The following is a 21,289-nucleotide window of genomic DNA, read 5'->3' on the forward strand; positions in this document are numbered from 1 at the left end:
CTAAAGTTAGAAAGCCCTTCCTTTAGGCTCTCGTAGGCTCATTACCTAAGCAATGAGCCGCCCACCCCCCGCCCCCAGCCAAGTACTGGTTTTCTACTTTCTGGTTGTAAGATATTACTGACATGCTACCAACAAGTCTCTCATCAATAAACTACAACTTCAGAAAGATTCAAAGCAACTTCTAAAGACGCAACCCACCCCTTAGGAAGTAGCCCTGCACAAGAACCTGCTTCAATAGCTCTAGGATCTGATGAGTTTCTCTAACTAGCTTCCTTTTTATCCCTTTCAATCTTAGGGACAGGGGCGCCTGGGTGGCTCAGTGGTTAAGCGTCTGCCTTCGGCTTAGGTAATGATCCCAGGGTCCTGGGATTGAGCCCCGCATCAGGCTCCCCGCTCGACGGGGAGCCTCCTGCTCCCCCAGCTTGTGCTCTGTCAAATAAATACAATCTTAAAAAAAAATAAATAAAAAAAAAAATCTTAGGGACAGTGCTTATGGAATCTGTGCACTTTCAGCTCTTTTCTTCCTTGCCTAGGAAGCTGGCGTTTGCCACCTAATGTAAGACTCTCTGGTCTGTGTACACTCAGTGGATGCTTACTTAAGTGATGCGTTATTCTGATGACTTTCTCATCCACTTCTCAACCAGCACCACCAATTTCTTCCTTCCAGCCAACAATAAATAACAACAGCAGGAAGTTTTACTCCATAAAGCATTAATAAGATATTTTAATGAGAAAAAAATCTTAGTCTTATGTTTCTATTCAAAGACACTCAAAACTAGTTTTTCCCTGCCCATCCCTTCTAACTGCAACTTTATTTGTGACCATGTAATAAAGGCCAGTTTAAAGATTTTTTTTTTTAAAAAGTTTAAACCTTTTTAAAAAAGATTAAACAACCAGGCTAGCAAAAAAGGTACTCAATACATACTTTCCTTATATCAAACAAGCTAATATTTCAGTACAGTGTAACTATACAGAATATATACAATACACATATGTTCACAAAGCAAACACTATAGGCTCAGAACAGATTTGAAAAAACATGATATTCACATTGATTACAATAACTCTAAAAATGATTGTAACGTTGAAACGGCACTTAGTTTACAAAAAAGTCACAAAAATATATATATATATATATATGAAGTCACCAAGAACTATGGTTCCTGTAAAATACTAATAGCCAGATACTAGTATATAAAATGTGAAGTTCTGACATTGTATACATTTTTAGGAAATAAAACAAAATCCAAAACCATTTTCGTTATTGTTGAAAGTCAAACATGCCAAGTAACTTTAGCTATGGCCACTGTCACCAAGTAAAGCCATATTTAAATGAGATGACAACTGGATACAAAGCTGGTGAACTGGGGACTGGCACAGTTAAGAGTTGTACTGGTTCTAGGAGAGGGTAGAAGACAAAAACACCCATCCACACACTTTAATTCACATTTCTGCCCCCAGCATTACCCTCCCCCAAGGGTTTCACAAAATGCCAGTGCCCAAAAAGAATCATAATGCTGCAAGGTAAAAAAGTTTCCCCCAGACTTCCTTGATGTTGGCCTATAGGAAAATATTAAGCATGCATTGGCTAAACAAAGCAGTCAGTCACCCATCTGGAAAACTGTGGTACACAGTTTCCTCCCAGGCTGGTCGTACTAGAAAGTACTCCAGTTTTTAAATGGAGCCAGATTTATATGTTAGCTCTGTAAAATACTGAGCTACTGTAGCAGCAAATATGAAATTACAGAAACAAAACCACAATTTTATTTAAAAATTCATTTCTGTGACATCAAAACCATTTTTTCCTTCGTATCTGTCTCCTGTAACCAGATATCAATTTCTTCTGTCACTGAAGTATGGTCAATTTCAATTTCAATCTGACTTTCTCATTATGCTGCTATGGAAAAAGACAAGTCCTAGTCCTGGAAAATTTTAATTTACTCTTAAAAATGAGAATTCAGGAATTTCAAAGTAAAAAAAAAGTCTGTTCTAAAAGTATCTCACAAATATATATATTTAAATATTAAAATAGGCTACCTAGGATTTTTATAAAATGGCTTTTGAAAAGATAGTAGCGGCGCAAAGAAGCCATATACTACCTTCCAACTGGACATAAGGTGCCACAAGGTGCCCTACAAAGAGGCAGGCAATCTCTGTCTGATGCAAGAGGAGGCACCAGGAACAACAAAAAAATCAAATATATTATTGGGACTTGGATTAAACCCAAATTTTACTCTATTAGGGACTGTTTTTTTTCTTTTTCATTATCTTGAAATATATGCACTAGAAGCCATCCGTCTGTATAAGGAAGAAAATGAATACAGTTTATGACCTTACTCCTTCCAAATACCTGGTGGCATTCATTTCAGGCACCTGAAAGATGAAAAGCAGTGCAACTTTCAGTAATTTAATGGACTACTCTCAGTATGAGAGACTTTACATAGCATCTATCAACTTGAAAACTAAATTGACAACTGAAATAAAACAAAGTTTTAGAGAAAACATATTTATAACCTAATCATAGAAAAGGTTCTCTCTAGAAAACAGATGTTTCTAGGAACTGCACGAAACGCTTCCCACCTTTAAATGAACACAGCTTCCACTAATGCCAATGGAAACATGTGTTAAGGGGAGATGACCGGCTCCTCTTAAAGTAGGGAAGATTCACCCTTCCTTAGAAGGTGATGTACTTTGGTAACCTGAACATTCAATTACAGGATGATTTTTTAGCTTGTTTAACTGGATTATGAAATCTGGATATAGTTAGACCAGCATTTGGAAAAACAAGGATAATTTAATAAGTCATGACACTAGCCCCTCAAACCATTAAGCAGCGATTTTGTCAATAAATCCTCACAACTGAACCCAGGGCTTTAAGCTTACTTAGCAAAATTAGTCAATTTAAAAGAGAAAGGTAATAATCAAAGAATTAGATTTTATAAACCAGGCACTTCAAACTGAAATTAAAATCTTTAAAGTTAAAAAAATTTTTTTTTAAAGTTTTTGTTTTCAGTCAATGGTCTCAACTTTTAAATTCTTTGTAAACTATTATGTACACAGGAACCTTGGTATTAGTTGTAACTGGCATGGGGCCTGCACAGAGGAAGCTTACTTAAAGTAGCATGAGCACTCTAAGTTTCGTATTTTGGATACTGCCAAACTGAGATTCCAATAACATTGCCTGACATCTCTACAGAGACTATTTGTAAAGACCTGGAACTGTTTTTTTCTATCATAAAAATATAATCACTACAATGTAGTGGAAATATCTAACTGTATTAGTATGAGGTAAAAAAAAAAAAAAAAGTACAACTAGGATGTCACTAAGAGTCTACATCCCATAATCTGATATAAGCTTAACTCCCCCATTAATAAATCTCAATACATTTATAATCTAAGAACAAAATATCCACAGAATGTCTGTTCCTTAGTTGAACCTGGAAATTGGTTCAATTCCACTTCATTGTTTAATCTGAACCATTATTGCTTTTGGCAAATTCAGCCTGCTGAGGACTTCCCAAATAAAAATAGCCTATATTGCCACATTCAGTAAAGCAAAATGACACTAAAAAAGTGGGTATAAGCAAAATAAAAATAAATTTAAATTTTGACCATTTTAGCTTAAAGCTAAAGGAGTGTACTTAGCTACAGATATTCCTCATATGTGTTTACTATAATAGAACTCTTCCCAATTTTGTTCCACTGCTTCAGAAAAGAAAAATCTACTTTCTATATATTCTTCTCTCACTTTAAAAATCTGAATATATTATAAAGTATCTTATGTCAATAACTTATAGTGAAAATCACATTTATTAACTTTTAGCAACTTTGGGTCGCTTCCAAATGCAAACTTTACTAGTCAACCCCCCCAGTTAATATTAATATCCCGAAAACTATTCTCCCTCACTTGGATGTATATTTCAGTTATAACTTCACATTTTGCAGATGAGTGAATTTAATTCTCTTCATCGACTCATCAAATCTCAAACTCCTTTCAGTTAAGATATTACAGTTTCAGGATTGTTCATTCGTCATGCAATAACAATGATTCTCTCCATGTGGTATAGTAGAGTTGCCATTACCTTATAAAGTAATGTATTTTTCAGGGACTGCAAAGCTAAGAGACTAAAATTCATCAAGGAATCTTCAAAATAAAAGCCGCTTAACAAAATAATTGGCCTCTATTTAGATTGAGTACCAAAATAGTGAGATCAAATAAAAGACTGAAAGTGTTAATACAGCTTCCGAAGGTCCCCAGGGAATCATTTATACAATGGGGAGAGTCTGGCTCCGGAGTCAGAAGGTGACAGAGCTACTAAGATGCTGCATTAGATATGCCGACTAGTCCATTCCATTTGATAAAATACTTTAACAAAACGCAAATTTTTCTGTTTGGTTTTAAAACCAAGGGCATGTGTCATAACATGGAACCAAATTACTTAACCCAGAATGGTTGATGAAAGGTTAAAATGTAAGACTGAATGAGGCTATTAAACATTTAGTACACTTTGACTCACTGAAATTGAGAACTTTAAAAACTGGCAATATAACTAAATGTGCAACTAATTATGTGAAACACAAATTAAGAAGATTACTTGAAATTCCAAATAAGAGAAATTCATTTAAGTGTATTTGTGGATGATAATCTCCATCTATATCCATTTATAAAAAAGTTGAAATAAAAAAACAATATTAATCCTTTTGTTTCTGAATTATTACAATCACTGTCATGCTAGATGCTTCCCCTATTAGAATACACCCCTAAAAATGGAAAGAATGACTGTAGGAGCTGTAACGTCCAGTATCACAGCGAGCATCTTTACTCATTTCTAAAGTGTATCACACCTTTTTGGTAGCATAAAAATGGAAAATAAATGCTTTTCTTGTATAAAATACTTGGTTTTAAAAAGGTAATTTATCCTGCATCCTAAAATTTAAGCCCTTTAAATATCACAAAGTTACCCTCTTGGGCCTTAACAAAGACAGCTATGCTTAGGTATTCTAAACTGGAATTTTTAATTTAGTTTCACTGGCAATTTCTAATGGATGGGATAATATAACTGGCTTTCATCTCTTTGCAATGTTTTCCATATATTCTGGTAAAACTTATACATTCAGGTATTCCCCCCTCCTTTGATGAATTTTAAATAAACCTAAATAACACTATATACAATTATCCCTTGCAGCTTAGTTTCCTAAAACAGATCCATAAGCTAAAAATCCTTAAATTGTCTATCAAGAAAAATGTAGAGCCTCAGTGAAAGAGAAAAAAGGCCTTTGTTTATATCATTTTATGTTAAATACTGTTAGCTACCTGTATTGATAAGATTTGGGCAATAAACAAAGCAAGTATACATTTTCATAATATATTCAAATTTTTCATTAAACTTGGAAATCTGTGCAATTTGTAATTACCAATGAAAATCTCTAAAGTTTCCATTTGGGAAAGAATAGCCAGTAGTGGTAATCCTACATTTCTGAGAACACAGATCACTTCAGAGCTGCCAAAATTGTGGGCTCTTTTAACATAGAGTTCTCAGAATAGGGGATGTGCTTAAACACGTTCAACCATACAAATCCCCAGTTTTCTTTTCTTTAACCCTATTTCTTTTTTCTTCCTTAAAAACACACACACACACACAAATTCTTAGAAATGAAGGCAACAATGATTCCTGGTCATAATTTTACCTATTCTTTGTTTTACCAATATAAGATTTTAAAATTAGCTCCAAGGTTTATCCATTGGTAGGCATAACAATTTTCAAGAATATGTATGACATTAAAAATAAAAATTCCTGACCTTTCTAGTTGAGACACAGCAGTACTGTTACTAATTAAGTATCACAGTCTGTTGCAAAAAAGTAATTCAACCCTATTAGTAAAGAAGCATAAACGGTGGAAGCCCATCATAACTTGTGTATGTTGTTCTTCCTGAAGGTAATATACCTATGTTTGGGAGCAAAGGGGGAAAACAGGTTCAAGACGGAGATAAGGAGTTAGAAACAAGTTAAAGACAGCAGAATCTAGAAAAAGAATGTTACCTGAAAAAAAAAATCTTCAATGCATTTACTTTCCCTTCCTTTTACAATTGTGGGAGGAAAATCAATCACAGAATTAGCCAATAATAAAAAAAAAGAAACAAGTAAAATTACTATAACTTAAAAATTAACTTTATTATTAAGGTCTAGCACCTGGACAAAATTCAGATCTCGTGTTTTGAATAAGAAACTACTGTTTCTTTTTCTAATTTAATCAGGTGTTTTCATAATTATTAAACTTAGGGTATATACAAAGAAAAAAAAGTTATTCAGAAGTTCATTGTTCATGGACTCATGAATATTTAGGATCAAGGTCAGTGATGCTTTAATGGCACCAGATGAAAAGTATACTCCAGTCTAGAATATCACATAAATTTCAACTATAAACAGGAAGTTTCATTTTTTAGCAGCAAAAGAGGGGATATTAATTTAAGGTTTTTAGTTTTTTTAGTCTTAACGATTCTTTTTTCTCCTAGATTGATGAGTCATAGATCATTAAAGCCTCTTCTTATCTTTTACATTATTGCTTACATTGTGTAAAAACTACATTAACCCTTTTAATAAACTTGGCAATGTCTAAAAATATTTTGGAACAAAAAACAAAGTATCACCGACATATGGAACTTTGTAAACAATCTTAGTTGGGTTAAGAACGTAGCCTTAAGAGAGAATTCTTTTATTTTGCCCAAATCAGCACAATAGAAACATCCCCAAGATTACATAAACCTATATATAAAATATAGAGTATCTCCAATATTTTTCCTTTATATGATATCATGCCAGTATATGTAAGAGGAAGTATTGTTCATGGGGCAAGAAGAAAAATGATTTAGGCAATGACCTAATTAGCCAGGCACTAACATTCAAAGACCAGGTAAATAATAATTTTAGTCAGGAAAGCAGTATTAAAAGAGTTCCTATAAAGCTGAGATTTATGTACTTCATTTTCCACTCCTGGTCATTCCATGCACAGCCTGACTATTCTCAATCATGGTTCTCTGATTTCACAGAAGAAAGAAAGATTATTTGGAGTGGTACTAAAAAAGTTCAGGGAATGCCTATCCCAACACCAAATTTTAACCGTGAAAAATAATATAAATGGCAAAGCTTAAAAAAAAAAAAAAAGAAAAGAAAAAAAAAAGAGTACATTGGATTTCAGAAGTATTTACCCTAATAATTTTTAAGAAAGCTTACCGTAACTATTTCCAAAACCAATAGGCTTTACAAAATATTGTACAATGTCCTGTATATAGGAGTAAACATCTATTCAGGCTACCTGTCAAATTCTGTTCAGTAATTTGTTTCTGGTGTACCCTTTCTTCTCAGGAAGGTCAACAATCATCTGAATTCTTCTTCACCTAATGATCTCGTTAGCCTACTTTTAATAATAGAAGAAGAAACTGATATATGCCTTAAGTCAACTGGTTCTCCTTAAGTCTCATAGTTTCAATTATGTTTCAACATCGTGTTACTGTGCACTTACAGAAGCAATCTCTCAGTCATGAAAAGTAAAACATCAGTTGTGGGGCTTACAAAGTAAAAAGGGAAATTCTTTCCCAATCCCTTTTTTGTTTAAAAAACTAAATTAAATTTAAATGTACAAGACCAAGCACAGGCACTTTCCAAAAACAAAAAATGAAGCCCAAACCATGAAATTACTCAATGGTTATAGAAGACAGCTCTGATTTTGGGGGGTCATCTCTGGTTGCCTCAGTACAAGCACTGGTCTTTGGCTGCTCTGGCATTTCTTCCTCTTTTTCTGCCAGCCCACCAAGAGACCCCAAGGGGAAAGTGCTTTCACAATTCTGGGTCGAGGAGACCTGCGAAATTACAGGCATTTGAACAGAGGAGTTGCTTTCAAAACTGTGTTCTCCAAGATCATACTGAACAAGAGTCTCTTCTTGCTCCTGGTTTAAGTAGTCCGGTACTAGGAAATCACTAGATAAGAGGCAAAGGATGAAAGAGGGAGTTAATTTTCAAACCAGTAATAAATTAGCCACAATAAAAAGACCTGATTTGTAAAGCAAGATTGGGATTTTTCATTTCTCTAATTCGTGACTGATTATAATTCAGGATTTTCAATTTCTAAACTTTCCTAAATATGAACCAAAACCATTCATTAAGAACCAAAGCACATCAAATCTACCACCAATAGATAAGATTATCACCTTGTCATTTTAGACACCTAAATAGCCTTTCTTGTTCTATACAGAAGAGTTTCTGTATACAAACAAATGCAATTAGCATGCTCTCCACTTAAGCAAAGATCATTTGAATAACTTATGCTTAACTTTTCTTGGATTATATACTAATTAAGGGTATATAAACTTAGCTTTTTATTACTTCCTGGATATAAATTAGTTAAGAAACTAACTCCTTATGCATAAATGGCATTATATTTGAGAGGTATTTATTAGTATTGAAAATATTTAATATTCTATTAGAATAATTAAATATTTAATTTTTGAATATGGACAGTAAAATATACCAAGATTTTAACAACAGTGGATATTATTCCTGAGTGGTGAGATCAGAAAATATTTTAATTTCTTATATTTTATACTTTCCTACATTTACTAATTTTCTACTATATGCATTTTTTATAGAAGGATAAACATTATAAATCTTAGATGCTTTAATTAAATATTGCTGAACTAAAAAAAGTTCCTTCTACTAGGAATGTCAATAACTAATACATTTAAGAAGGTTATTTTATAATTTGATTGTCCAGTATTAATAAAAAAATTAAAATCTGTTCATCTGCGAGCAATTTAAAATGTCCTACGTTTTCTAAAAAGTCTTCAGGTGTTAGATAGGAGGAATGGACGATAGAGGGCTCTGTACAGGGAAGATACAGGTAATAGAGACGCTATTTTAGTTCTGAACAAACAAGGTTCGATATGACATGTAGAATTTAGGTTTAGTGATAGGACAACCAGACAGACATAATTAAACAAAATGAATGTCAGGTTTGGAGAGAAAAACAAAATCTATGCAGCAATAATTTGGAATTTATTGAAAAATAAGATCTAAAAAATAAAGATGGTTTAAAATTTAAGTTTAGGAAGATTTGATTTTATAAAAAACAAAGGATTCCTACAGATGTGTAGTTCTGATAAAATATTAAAAAAGATGACAGAATTTTATATCTGGAGACCTTAGAAGTCATCTTTAAAGCTTACATTTTATCTTTCTCTATGTTTCAAACTTCTTCATTTGTAAAGTGACACGTTCAATCATAACAGCAGTTAGTGTGGTAGGGCCAGAACTAGAACCTGATTTCCTTGGATACTCTCTAAATCAGAAAGGAACTCTATTATAATAAATTATTAATATTAAAAACATGGAGCTCTAAATTGAGAGAAAAAGGAAATTTGATCTAAATAATCATATCCATCATAGTTGCTGCTGAAGTTTCTTTCTTTATTGATAAATATATGTTCCTTTATATAGAATTTTAAAAAATGAGAAGTGGTCAAAAATTCTATTGACATCCAAAGAGTGTGAAGTAATTCAGTATCACTAAGATCATCTGACATGGTAAATTTTCCAATAAGGTCTATATTAATTTAACCTTATGTTATTGAAAAAACAAAAACACAAAAACCAAAACAAAACAAAAAAGACAAAGCAAGAGAGAAGTAGTCTACTTCTGTAGGGAAAAATTTCCAATACCAACTAGAAAAATATTTATAATTGTATATACTTGGAAGATTCAGCAAAATTTTATCAGATCAGGAGATCAGAGTATGGACAGTGGGGATTTAAAAGCAATGTGACTGATTAGCTGGCAACCTGATAAAAAACACAGCAGGCTGCCCTAAAAGCAGGAAAAGAGAGTTTAGTCAGCAGTTTTCCTGGGTCGTTTTTGTTGTGCACCTCACCTGCTCTGGAAGTAGTTTGCTAGCTCTGACGCTTCATGGTTCAGACTCCTCAGGTGCACGATTAAATTTCCAGAGTTGGTGAACATGGCGCCACATGTTTTGCACTCGTAAATCCGAGGCTTGCGGATAATGTGCCGGGAAACCCTCATGTGGTGTTTATATTCCCCGAAGGAAGTGAAAGTGGCACTACATATCTGGCACCGGAAACAGCGTTTACCTTCATGCTTTAGGCGATGCATCTTTAGCGAGTAAGCCCTGGTGAACTTTTTCCCACAGCGGTCGCACTGAAATGGTTTAATTCCTACAAAATCAAGCAAAACAAAGTATTACCTAAAAACAAAATAAAATGAAAGGTCACAAACCCCACAAATTTCTGAATTATAATTTTGTAGCAATAGGTAATTTAAAAAGACAAAAATCACCAGCAAAAATGGATTCCAATTCAACATCTCAGAAAAGGTACAGAACATTTGAAAAGTCACTAGTGCTTAAAAAAAAAAAAAGAAAGAAAGAAAGGCATTAGAGGGAGAGGTAAACTCGTTAATATATACTGAAGTTGATTTTTGAATATTCTTCTAAATCATCTATTTTCTACACTTCAAAACAATTTTTTTTTTAAAGATTTTATTTATTTATTTGACAGAGAGAGACACATAGAGAGAGGGAACACAGGTGGGGGAGTGGGAGAGGGAAAAGCAGGCTTCCTGCCGAGCAGGGATCCCAACGTGGTGCTCGATCCCAGGACCCTGGGATCATGACCTGAGCCAAAGGCAGGTAGATGCTTAACGACTGAGCCACCCAGGCGCCTCTAGACTTCAAAACAATTTAATCACAGTATTTAAACGGAATTGAAATCTCCATAGAACATTATTATTTCAATTTCATTAAAGTAGTACAGTTTATACTGAAAAGATGGAAAAAGGACCTACTCTTCATTCCCTGAGAAATGAGAAGAAAAAAGGAAAATTCTAACATCTCTGAACATAATAATCATGGTAGAACTATTATTTGGTGAATTGGGTTTTTGGGCATTTAATGTAAAGTGATAGAAAAAATATGTAGAAACTAATATGTGAATTTTAAAGTATATTAATTGTCTCTTCCAATTATCACAGATTTGGCAAAAAATATTTTAAAAACTTTCAAAATAACAATCTGTTGATTTAATAAAGTCATAGGGAATTGATGTTAGCTCAAGGACTATTAGACTTATCTACGGCACAGCAAAGTAAGATAATAACTCAGCTGAAAACAGTAGCAAAGATTTCTTACTCTATCAGAGGTCAGTGTTTTACCCACAAGAATTCTGTTGCCTTTATATGATCACTGAACTTAAATTTCAAATCTGTTTTATGCGTCATTTATTAAAAATCTCTTTTATACTAAAAAATACTACAAAGTTGACTAATCAGGGCACTGAGAAATTTAGGACTGCAGAATTGAAATTAAATTATTGTTATTAAATTTTTAAAAACACTTATTTGGAAATAATTCCAACCGTAAAGAGAAGTTACAAGAATAGTACAAAGAACACTAATAAATACCCTTTTAATGTCATTTGCTCCTCCATCTGTATTTGTGCTTCTCTACTGCACATATACACACAAACCTAATATATCAAATACTTTTTATGTATGTATCATACACACATACCCCTTCAAATTTTAATCTGAATACTTATGCTTGTGGCAAATGTGCTAAGCAAACAGCTTTCTGACACTGTACCATTTAAGCAACAAAGGCTTATCTGATTTCTCGAAACCTATTTTTTAAACTCAAAAACACCTGTTTTATATTTTTAACTGGGATTTTTTTTTTTTAAGATATTTATTTATTTGACACAGAGAGAGAGAGCGAGAGAGAGAGCGCACAAGCAGGGGGAATGGCAGGCAGAGGGAGGAGCAGGCTTCCCTCTGAGCAGAGAGCCTGATGTGGGGCTCGATCCCAGCACCCTGGGATCATGACCCGAGCCAAAGGCAGACATTTAACCGACTGAGCCACCCAGGCGCCCCTTAACTGGGATTTCTAAATATAATGTTTCAAGTACTCATTTATACAACAATAGGGAAGGTGACATTACCTGAGTGGATGAGCATGTGCTGTTTTAGGTTCTGAATACGGGTGAATCGTACCCCACAAGTTGGACACTGAAAAGGTCTATCTGGACCATTTGGACTTGGTCGTTCTGTACTGCTGGTAGAAGGAGCAATGTAGAGTTGGTAGGGATACTGAACATTTTCCAATCTAAAAAAACAGACCAAAGAAGGCAACCAGATTCTGATTTTTAAGCTGAATAAACATTTCTGCACAACTTGAAGTGAACAAAAGAAAAAAAGACTTTTTGAGAGTTTGTTATATTAAAAGTTTCGTTTATGGCAATATGAAAAACAATGTTATTGTCCAGAATGTCCAGCATCTTAAAGTAACATATCATAAATGATTTTACCTCAGGCATCCTTAATCTCTCTAATCCTTTCCTTCCTAATACTGCTTTAATTTAGGTCTTCATCAATACAAGTTGAATAACTCCCTCTCTTTAGCCCCCCATCCCTCCAAACCCATCCTCTGTTTCACAGTGATCTGATTAAATCAGCTCCCTCTTTAAAATCCTGTAATGGCTCGTTGTTACCTTCAAAGTCTAAACCCCTTTGCAAGGCATAGGAGACTCTTTATGATCTGGGTTCTGTGTATTTTTCCAGCCTCATTTCTTCTCATATTCCCCAAACATACCAAATACCAAACAGTTCCTAATATTTCTCTCTCAATGCTGTGATTTTGTACATTTAACTGATGATGATGCTGTTTAGAGATGGGTAAGACTAGATGAGTGGGATTTAGGTGGGGAGTTAGAAGTCTTGGCCATGTTAAGTCTGAAATGCCCCTTATACAACTATGTGGAAATATGAAGCAAGGAAGGACAGTCTGAAGATAATGACTTGGGAATTATGGGTACATAGATGAGGATTCGGCAATCGTTCTCTGTAGTAAGTCAAACAGTAAATATTTTTGGCTTTGCACATCACATGATCTCTGTTTCAACCACTCAACTTGGCCATTCACAGACAATACATAAACAAATGAGCATGGCTTTATTGGAGCACTTGATTTACAAATAAAGGTAGTGAACTGGAATTGGCCTGTGGTTCACAATGCACCCATCCCTCATATCGATTTTAAAAGTAATGGGCCTGGGCAGTTTTAAAATGCCAAAAAACCCTGTATAGGTGGTCTCATTCATGATGTAATGACCTCTTTACTCTGAAAAATAAAATGTACCAATAAACTTCTTACATAATTCCCAGTTAAAATGTTTGGATTTACAGTTGCAAACACACCCCTTTATAAGAACATGACATACTACGTCAGTACTAACCGATCATCATCATCTGCATGAGCATTAGTGCTAGAAGTGCTTTGAAGTGTAGGTAACCCTTCAGTGACGCCTTCATCTACTGAGCCTGTGAACAGAAGGACAAAAAGAGGACAGCTGTCAATACTGTGGTATAAATAAGCCAAGATATTAATTGCAATCTGTATCTCCAAGCCCCCAAAACACAGAACATAAAGAAATCTTTAAAGAGAAATCATATGTAAAACAACAGCCTTATATTACTACTTAAATTCTTTTAGGAGTATTTCTTTGATATAAATTTCAGAAACAAGCAGACAAATTCAAATGTAAACTAAACAAAAATCCGCATCAAATTATAACAATAATTTAAGGAAGCACTATTTTTACTTTCGAAAACTTTATTGTGACAAATGACAGTACCCACAACTTTTACGTAGAATTCAAGAGACAGCTATAAAGTGAATACGTATCTGTGCGACCTCCATATGAGTCCCACTAAAATACTGCCAGCATCCTGTAAGTCCCCGTTTACCCTACCTTGATCACAAATCCCTCCTTCCAAGAGGTAAACTTTTCTTTTATGGTCATTTCCTTCCTTTTCTTGTCCCTCTTCCTTTTAAAAATAATTTTATTCCTAACACATGTACCTATAAACTACTGGTTGGTTCTTGCTGGAACACAGCCATGAACCATCTAGGGCTGCTTTTACACCAGTGGCAGAGCAGAGCCACTGTGGTTGCGACAGAGACCACATGACAGCTAAGTCTAAAATACTTACTATCATGCCCTTTAAGGGAAATCGGCCACCCTCACCATCAACAGTACAGTTTAGTATTACTGCTTGCAAACTTTATATAAATTGAATTACACTGTATATATTCTATGTCTTCTTTCCTTCCATATTGTGGACTGATCCATGCTATTACAGGTGAAAGTTTACATGTTTGTAATATTCATAATCTATGCATTTCACTCTTAATGTACAGTTTCAGGCTATTATGAACAATGCTGCTGTGAATATTCTTGTACACGTAACTTAATGCACATATGCATTTTTTTTTTTAGGGTATCTATACTTAGGAATGAAATTGTTGGGTTGGGGCGCCTGGGTGGCTCAGTTGGTTAAGCATCTGCCTTCAGCTCAGGTCATGATCTCCGGTTCCTGGGATCAAGCCCCATGTTGGGCTCCCTGCTCAGAGGGGAGCCTGCTTCTCCCTCTCCTCCCGCTTGTGCTATCTCTGTCACTCTCAAATAAATAAATAAATGATCTTAAAAAAAGAAATTGCTGGATCACAGGATATGTGTATCTTTATTAGAAAATGCTAAACTCTTTTTCAAAGTGATGGTACTAAATTTACATCACTACTTGCAATGTATGAGAGTTCTGTCATTCTACCTCCTTAGTAACACTTGGTATTGTCGAATTTTTAAAATTTTGCCCATCTGGTGGGTGTGTAGCAATATTTCATTGTGGTTTTAGTTTTATTTCCCTTATTACCAAAGAGGTTGAGCACCTTTTCATATATTTATCGAACCACTTGTTTTGTGAAATGTTGTTATTGTCTGCTTTTTGAGTTTTTTCATATTTCAGTGATATATATTACAAATATTTTTCTCTCTTCCATGGCTTGTCTTTTTACTCTTTAGATAACCAACAATTTAAATTTTAATTTAACTGAATTTATAAGTATTTTCCTTCATGGCTGTGCCTTTTTGGTCTTGTTTTTAAAAATCCTGGGGTGCCTGGCTGGCTCAGTCAGTAGAGGTATGATTCTTGATCTCAGGGTTGTGAGTTCAAACTCTGTGTTCAGTGTAGAGATTACTTAAAAATAAAATCTTAAAAAAATAAAAATAGGGGTGCCTGGGTGGCTGAGTCGTTAAGTGTCTGCCTTTGGCTCAGGTCATGATCCCAGGGTCCTGGGATTGAGCCCCACATTGGGCTCCCTGCTCCGGGGGAAGCCTGCTTCTCCCTCTCCCACTCCCCCTGCTTGTGTTCCCTCTCTCACTGTGTCTCTCCCTGTCAAATAAATAAATAAATAAATAAATAAATAAATAAATAAATAAATAAAATAAATAAATAAAAAGTTAAGTAAATAAGTAAATAAATAAAATCTTAAAAAAAATAAATAAAAATAAAAATCCTTCCCTACCTCAAGTAATCTTATGAGATTTTTGTTTTGCCCTTGACATTTAGGTCTTTTCTTTAATCCACCTGGAGCTGATTTCATAATTAAACACTTCTACTGAAAAGTCTGTCTTTTCTTCTTTCTCTGCAGGCCTCTAAGTGTATGGGTCTGTTTCCAGGTTCTCTATCAGTCCCATCTGCTTGTCTGAACTTATATTAATGCCAATCTTCAGTTACCAGAGCTTTATGATCAGATAGAGCAGTAAGTCGTCTCACCTTGTTCACTTGCTTCCTGAACTCCTTGGCTATTCTTGGCCCTTTGCATTTCTTTATATATTTTAAAATGAGCTTGTTAAACATAAATGATAATAACCATTCTATTTCCCCTCTTCTTTTAGTTTGGAAATTATATAATCTTTATTTTTTACTGGTTACTTTGGAAATTAAACACATAAAAACCTTTGAACATTAAGGATCTTAGAACGGTTTAACTCCATTTTCCACACTTATTTCGCAACTTATGAATTACTGTGATATTGTACTTCTTTGTTTTGATAAAGTCCCACAAAACATCATTACTCTTTCACGCAATGTTTACCTACATTTGTCCATATATTTTGTCCTTTGCTCTTCACTCCTTCTTGTATATTAGGCTTTCCATCTGTGCTCACTTTGCTTCTGCCTGAAGCCCATCCTTAAGAATTTTCTTTAGTGAGGATTTGGTGATGATAAACTTATTTTTGTTTCTTTGATAATATCTTTATTTCACCTTCATTCTTGGAGAGATATTTTCACTGTGTGTAGACACCTAGATCAGCAGTTATTTTCTTTTAGCAACTGAGGATATTATTCCACTGGTTTCAGAAGTCATTCTTCTGAAGGTAATGTTTTGTCTTATTATTTTCTGAATTTTCTCTATAATGTGTCTAGGTTTGCATTTTTATTATTCCTATTTGGGATTTGCTGGCCTCTAACCTATGGATTGGTGTTTTTCATCAATTCTAGAAAGTTCTCAGCCATTCTCTTCTATTCTTAGGGCTTCATCAAACCTACGTTTGTATTGTCCATAATCCTCATCCCCTTCTTCACAGTAGTTTCTACCATTGTTCCTGTGATGGTTAATTTTGTGTATCAACTTGATGGGCTAAGGATGCCAAGATACCTGGTAAAACATTATTGCTGGGTGTGTCCGTAAGAACATTTCTGGAAAATATTAGCATTTGAATTGGTAGACTGAGTAAAGAAGACTGTCCTCACCAATGCGGGCGGGGGATGGGGGGGATGTTTCATCCAATCTGTTGAGGCAAGCCAGAATAGAACAAAAAGGTAGAAGGGCAAATTTGCTTTCTTTCTGCTTGAGCTGGGATATCCATCTTCTGTTCTTGGACACCAGCACTTCCAGTTCTTGAGCCTTTGGACTTAAGACTTATACCATCAACCCTCCAGTTTTCAGACCTTCGGATTTGTATTGGAATGACGCCACTGGCTTTCCAGGGCCTCCAGCTGGTAGATACTGTAGGACTTATCCTCCATAATTACATGAGTGAATCCATCCTAAGAAATCTCCTTCTATATACCTATATATATCCTATTGGTTCTGTTTCTCTGGAGAACCCTAATACAATACAGTCTTTCTCTGGGCAGCATTCAGGTGTTTCTTTCTTTTAAAGATTTTATTTGTCAGAGAGCGAGCGAGAACGGGAGCATGCACAAGCAGGGGGAGCCGGCAGGCAGACGGAGAAGCAGGCTCCCTGCTGAGCAAGGAGACTGACGTGGGACTTGATCCCAGGACCCTGGGATCATGACCTGAGCTGAAGGCAGACGCTTAACCCACTGAGCCACCCAGGTGTCTCACAGGCGATTTCTTTTATCTTCTGATTCACCAATTCTCTTTCCTGCAAAATCCAATCTGCTGCTAAAATGTTGACAAAGTTCTTTATTTTGGTTTTTTCTTTTCTAGAAGTCCTATTTTTTCCCCCCTCAAATCTGCTACAACTTTTTACAGTATACTGTTGTCTGTAATTATTGTTCAAGCTTGTTTATTTCATTAAGCTTGGTAAGCATATTTATTTTATATCTGTGTGTGAAAACTATGCCAATTTATTTCTGTGGCTGTTTTTGTTTTCCTGTTGGTTCTCTCTCTGCTGTGTTTTCTTGTGTGCCCCGGTTGTTTTTCACAGTAGTTATTGCCCTTGAAAATGATTTGTAGAGAGAATGATTTGCTTAGGATGGATATGCCATCTTTTAGAGAAGCTTTATGTTTGCTTCTGCTAGGTTCCTGGAGGGCACGACCTAAACCAAATTCACTGAAATTCCCTGGCCTACTTGTGCAAGGAATAATCAGGATCCAAATCTGCAAGAGGGCTGGTCAGTGGCCACAACTTCTCAGAGATTTGTTTTTTACCCCTTTTCCTTTCCATCTTCTACTCTGCCCACTGCCAAGGCAGCTATTTCTACAGTTCTCTGGAGTCTGGAAGAAGGGGAGCTGATTTAGTTGTAGTGGGGAAGTCCTTTGGGGGTCCTTACTTAGTGTAGAGCAATGTCTCTAAGACTTCACAACTTTCACATACTCTGGGCCTTAACTTCTTGTTTGCCCTGTTCTTTGAGTTGATGAACCAAAGCCCATTTGTGTTCTGGCAAATGTCTTAGGAAACAACTGGTTTTAGTGCTCGGATATCCATTTACAGGCTCCCCTTACCTCAAGTTTAACCTGGCAGTTCCCCGACTATCTTTCTTTTTTTTTTTTTTTAAAGATTTTATTTATTTATTTGACAGAGAGAGAGAGAGAGAGAACACAAAAGCAGGGGGAGCAGCCGAGAGAGAGAGGGAGAAGCAGGTTCTCCGCTGAGCAGGAAGCCTGATGCGGGGCTCGATCCCAGAACCCTGGGATCATGATCTGAGCTGAAGGCAGATGCTTAACCGACTGAGCCACCCAGGTGTCCCTCCCCGACTATCTTTCAAATACTTTAAAGGTAACTTAAAAAACTCCCACATTGTTGTTTTTAGTGGGAGGGAGATCCGAACAACCTAGCCCGTTCTCACCAGAGACTGAACTCTGCCAATGTACTTATCGTATGCAAATAAGCTGTGCTTTACCAAATGAACATATCTGAATTGAAGCTGTGTTAGTCCACTTTAACAGCAAGCATGCTTTTGGTTGCAATATTTTAACGAAAGCTAAAATAAACTAATTGTAACAGTTTGCAAAATACCATATACATGTGGATATTTAATAAATATCATCTGTTATTGGACCTGTAGAATGAAATTTCCTTCTGATGAAAACTTAGAATCCAGTACTTCAGTTTTCCCCTTTGGAACACTTGAATTAGCTGACATTATTAAGAAATGAATACATTTTCCACTTAAGTAAAATTTTCCAAAAACAAAACAAAACAACCCCCCCCCCCCAAACCCACCTAATCCTTTTTAAGGCATCCAGACTTACTTTATTAAGTCATTTGTGCTAGAAACTTTGTGACATTTTGCCTTGACTTCTTAAATAAAGAATACTAAATATAATTTTGTTTCTTGATGACTCATGGTAATCATCAAGGACACCGATTATTATACTATGTTCTAATACAGTGACAGAGACTTTTGAAAGGACACAGGACTATGTGCATTTACATTCATCCCCAATTGCATTTGTATTCTTCCTGCATACCTCACACCCCCCAACCTCACTCTTACTGGTGTGTGTTTAGCATCTTTGTGTGTACCTTTCATTTTCTCTTTCCCTTACTGTCAAAAGACATTTATGCTTTTCCTCATACCTACTTATCCAACTTTTTTCCAATCCTTCTGATTTGTTTTTAATACAGATTGGGGGACCAGATACTGCTGATTTTAAGAAAGAACTGTTCACTTGTCAACATTTCCTTCCCCATTCTCATTTTTTTCCTTAAAGAGAAGGGAACTAAACATTAACATTTCAATCTGTCCTAGGATAAAAACTGGAAAAATCCCAGTATTTGGACCTGGTCACCATGGACACACACAAAAATCTACTTTATAGCAGTATTCTGCAGCTATTCAGAGTGCAGGCAATATTAAAGCTTATAGGCAAAGACTTGCAAAAAAAGGACTGGAGGTCTGACTAGAGCAAGTCAGGAAGACTGATCTAACTGACATTTGCTCCTCACAATCAGACCACACTACTTCTAGCGGGGGCGGGGTGCGGTCTTGGTGAGGTGGAAATAAAAACCACTCTGCTTTGGACTGATCCTAGCATTGTCAAGAGTTTGCTTAAAAAACTTGTCAAAAAATAACAAAAATGGAATATAAGATACATCTAGCAGATTGCCCCTCTTAAAACATTCTCCTCTTGCCCATGGTTATTAATGCACCAAAAGCTAAAAATAAAAACTACTCCAAGTTAAATTAAGAGTTAAAAAAGCACACTTTAAGAATTCTCTCTGGGGGCGCCTGGGTGGCTCAGATTGTTAAGCATCTGCCTTCAGCTCAGGTCATGATCCCAGGGTCCTGGGATCGAGCCCCACATCTGGCTCCTGGCTCCTGCCTCCTGGCTCCTGGCTCGGCGGGGAGCCTGCTTCTCCCTTGCCCTCTGCCTGCCTCTCCCCTGCTCATGGTCTCTCTCTCTGTATCTCTCTGTCTCAAATGAATAAGATCTTAAAAAAAAAAAAAAAAAAAAAAAAAAGAATTCTCTCTGTACTGTGGACATTATAACACATAAATAGTGTTACATCACTTATGCAACTATTGATAAAAATCTTGTAAATTTTTACCAAGGTGATGGTTTTTGCCAATAACACAAGTAATAATATGAATTGGAATTTAAACCAATTTAATAACAGGATACACAAACAGTATTACTTTTCTTGAGGTATAGTGATGCTTCTTAAATTATGAAAATGGAGTTTCCTTTCTACACTATAGGGATTCTGCTTGCAGCGGTAATGAAAGCTCAGAATTCTGAACAGAACCCTGTTCTCTTCTTATTAAGAGGTCTCTCTCTTATTAAGAGAGATTCTACTCTTGAACCAATTAGTACTATATGATAGCTTCTGTAGCATCAAACTGATTGCTGTTTTCTGCTGCTAACCATTGTTTAAGTACCCAAGACACAAAAACTCTTCTGGGTGGTGAAAAACAACTCCAGTGGCCATCCACTACTGAACATTTACCACGTGCCAGCCACTCTTCTACATGTTTTTTAAACATTATCTCATTTCATACTTGAGAAAGAGAAAAGCAGCCTCTAACATCCAGGAACTGGCTTAACACTGACACTCAGGAGTGGGCCTGGTGTTCACAGCTAGACCCTCGTGCTTTATGTTGGACACAAACAATCTCACAGAACAACAACATGAGACCAGGTCACAATGGTCTGAGACAAAACACATAATTTTGTTTAAGCACAGCCAAAAACAAGGTCATTGTGCAATTACAAAAATACCAAACATCCCCCTCTCTAGCTAATAAAAGTTATTTCTGCTATAGGTTCACATTAGTCTGCAATACTAGATATTTGTTAAGATACACAATCAAAGGGGTGCCTGGTTGGCTCAGATGGAAGAGCATGTGACCCTTGATCTTGGGGGTCATGAGTTTGAGCCCCACATTGGGTGTAAATATTACTTAAAAAAAAAAAAAAGATACACAATCATAGTTTTTCCTGCTAACTGGTATCACCAGTCCTGAGCAGACCCCACCACTTCCATGAATCCTCCCTAAAATCACCTAACACAAACCAAATTCTCTAAGTTCTTTCTAACACCCTCTTACTGAGAAGCCCTAAAGACCCCAGGGTGTGTGATCTCCTACACTGCAAATGAGCAATAAAATCAACTTGCTCAATTATAGTTGTGCTCCTGGTAGTCTCTGGCAACCAGGCACTGGCAGGAATGGAAGACCCATCGAGATTCAA

At 35.7% G+C, this 21,289-nt stretch overlaps 1 protein-coding gene across 2 annotated transcripts in view; it reads right to left on the reverse strand.

Moving 5' to 3' along the window:
• Positions 1-704: 704 nt before the first annotated feature.
• ZBTB44 (zinc finger and BTB domain containing 44) overlaps positions 705-21,289 on the reverse strand; it is a 64,860-nt gene continuing 44,275 nt past the window's right edge. The window contains exons 3-6 of one of the 2 annotated variants that reach the window (XM_035009308.1): positions 13,296-13,380; positions 12,003-12,166; positions 9,923-10,223; positions 705-7,976 (exon numbers count right to left, since the gene is read on the reverse strand). In XM_035009308.1, coding sequence (XP_034865199.1) covers positions 7,694-7,976; positions 9,923-10,223; positions 12,003-12,166; positions 13,296-13,380 — 833 coding nt within the window. In that variant the 3' untranslated portion in view covers positions 705-7,693. The remainder of the gene's footprint in view (positions 7,977-9,922; positions 10,224-12,002; positions 12,167-13,295; positions 13,381-21,289) is intronic. The other variant, XM_035009309.1, reaches the window with a different exon arrangement.

This window comes from Mirounga leonina, unplaced genomic scaffold (genome assembly GCF_011800145.1).
Source record: "Mirounga leonina isolate KUSES-001 unplaced genomic scaffold, KU_Mleo_1.0 Mir_153, whole genome shotgun sequence".
In the NCBI taxonomy this organism is placed as follows: domain Eukaryota; kingdom Metazoa; phylum Chordata; class Mammalia; order Carnivora; family Phocidae; genus Mirounga; species Mirounga leonina.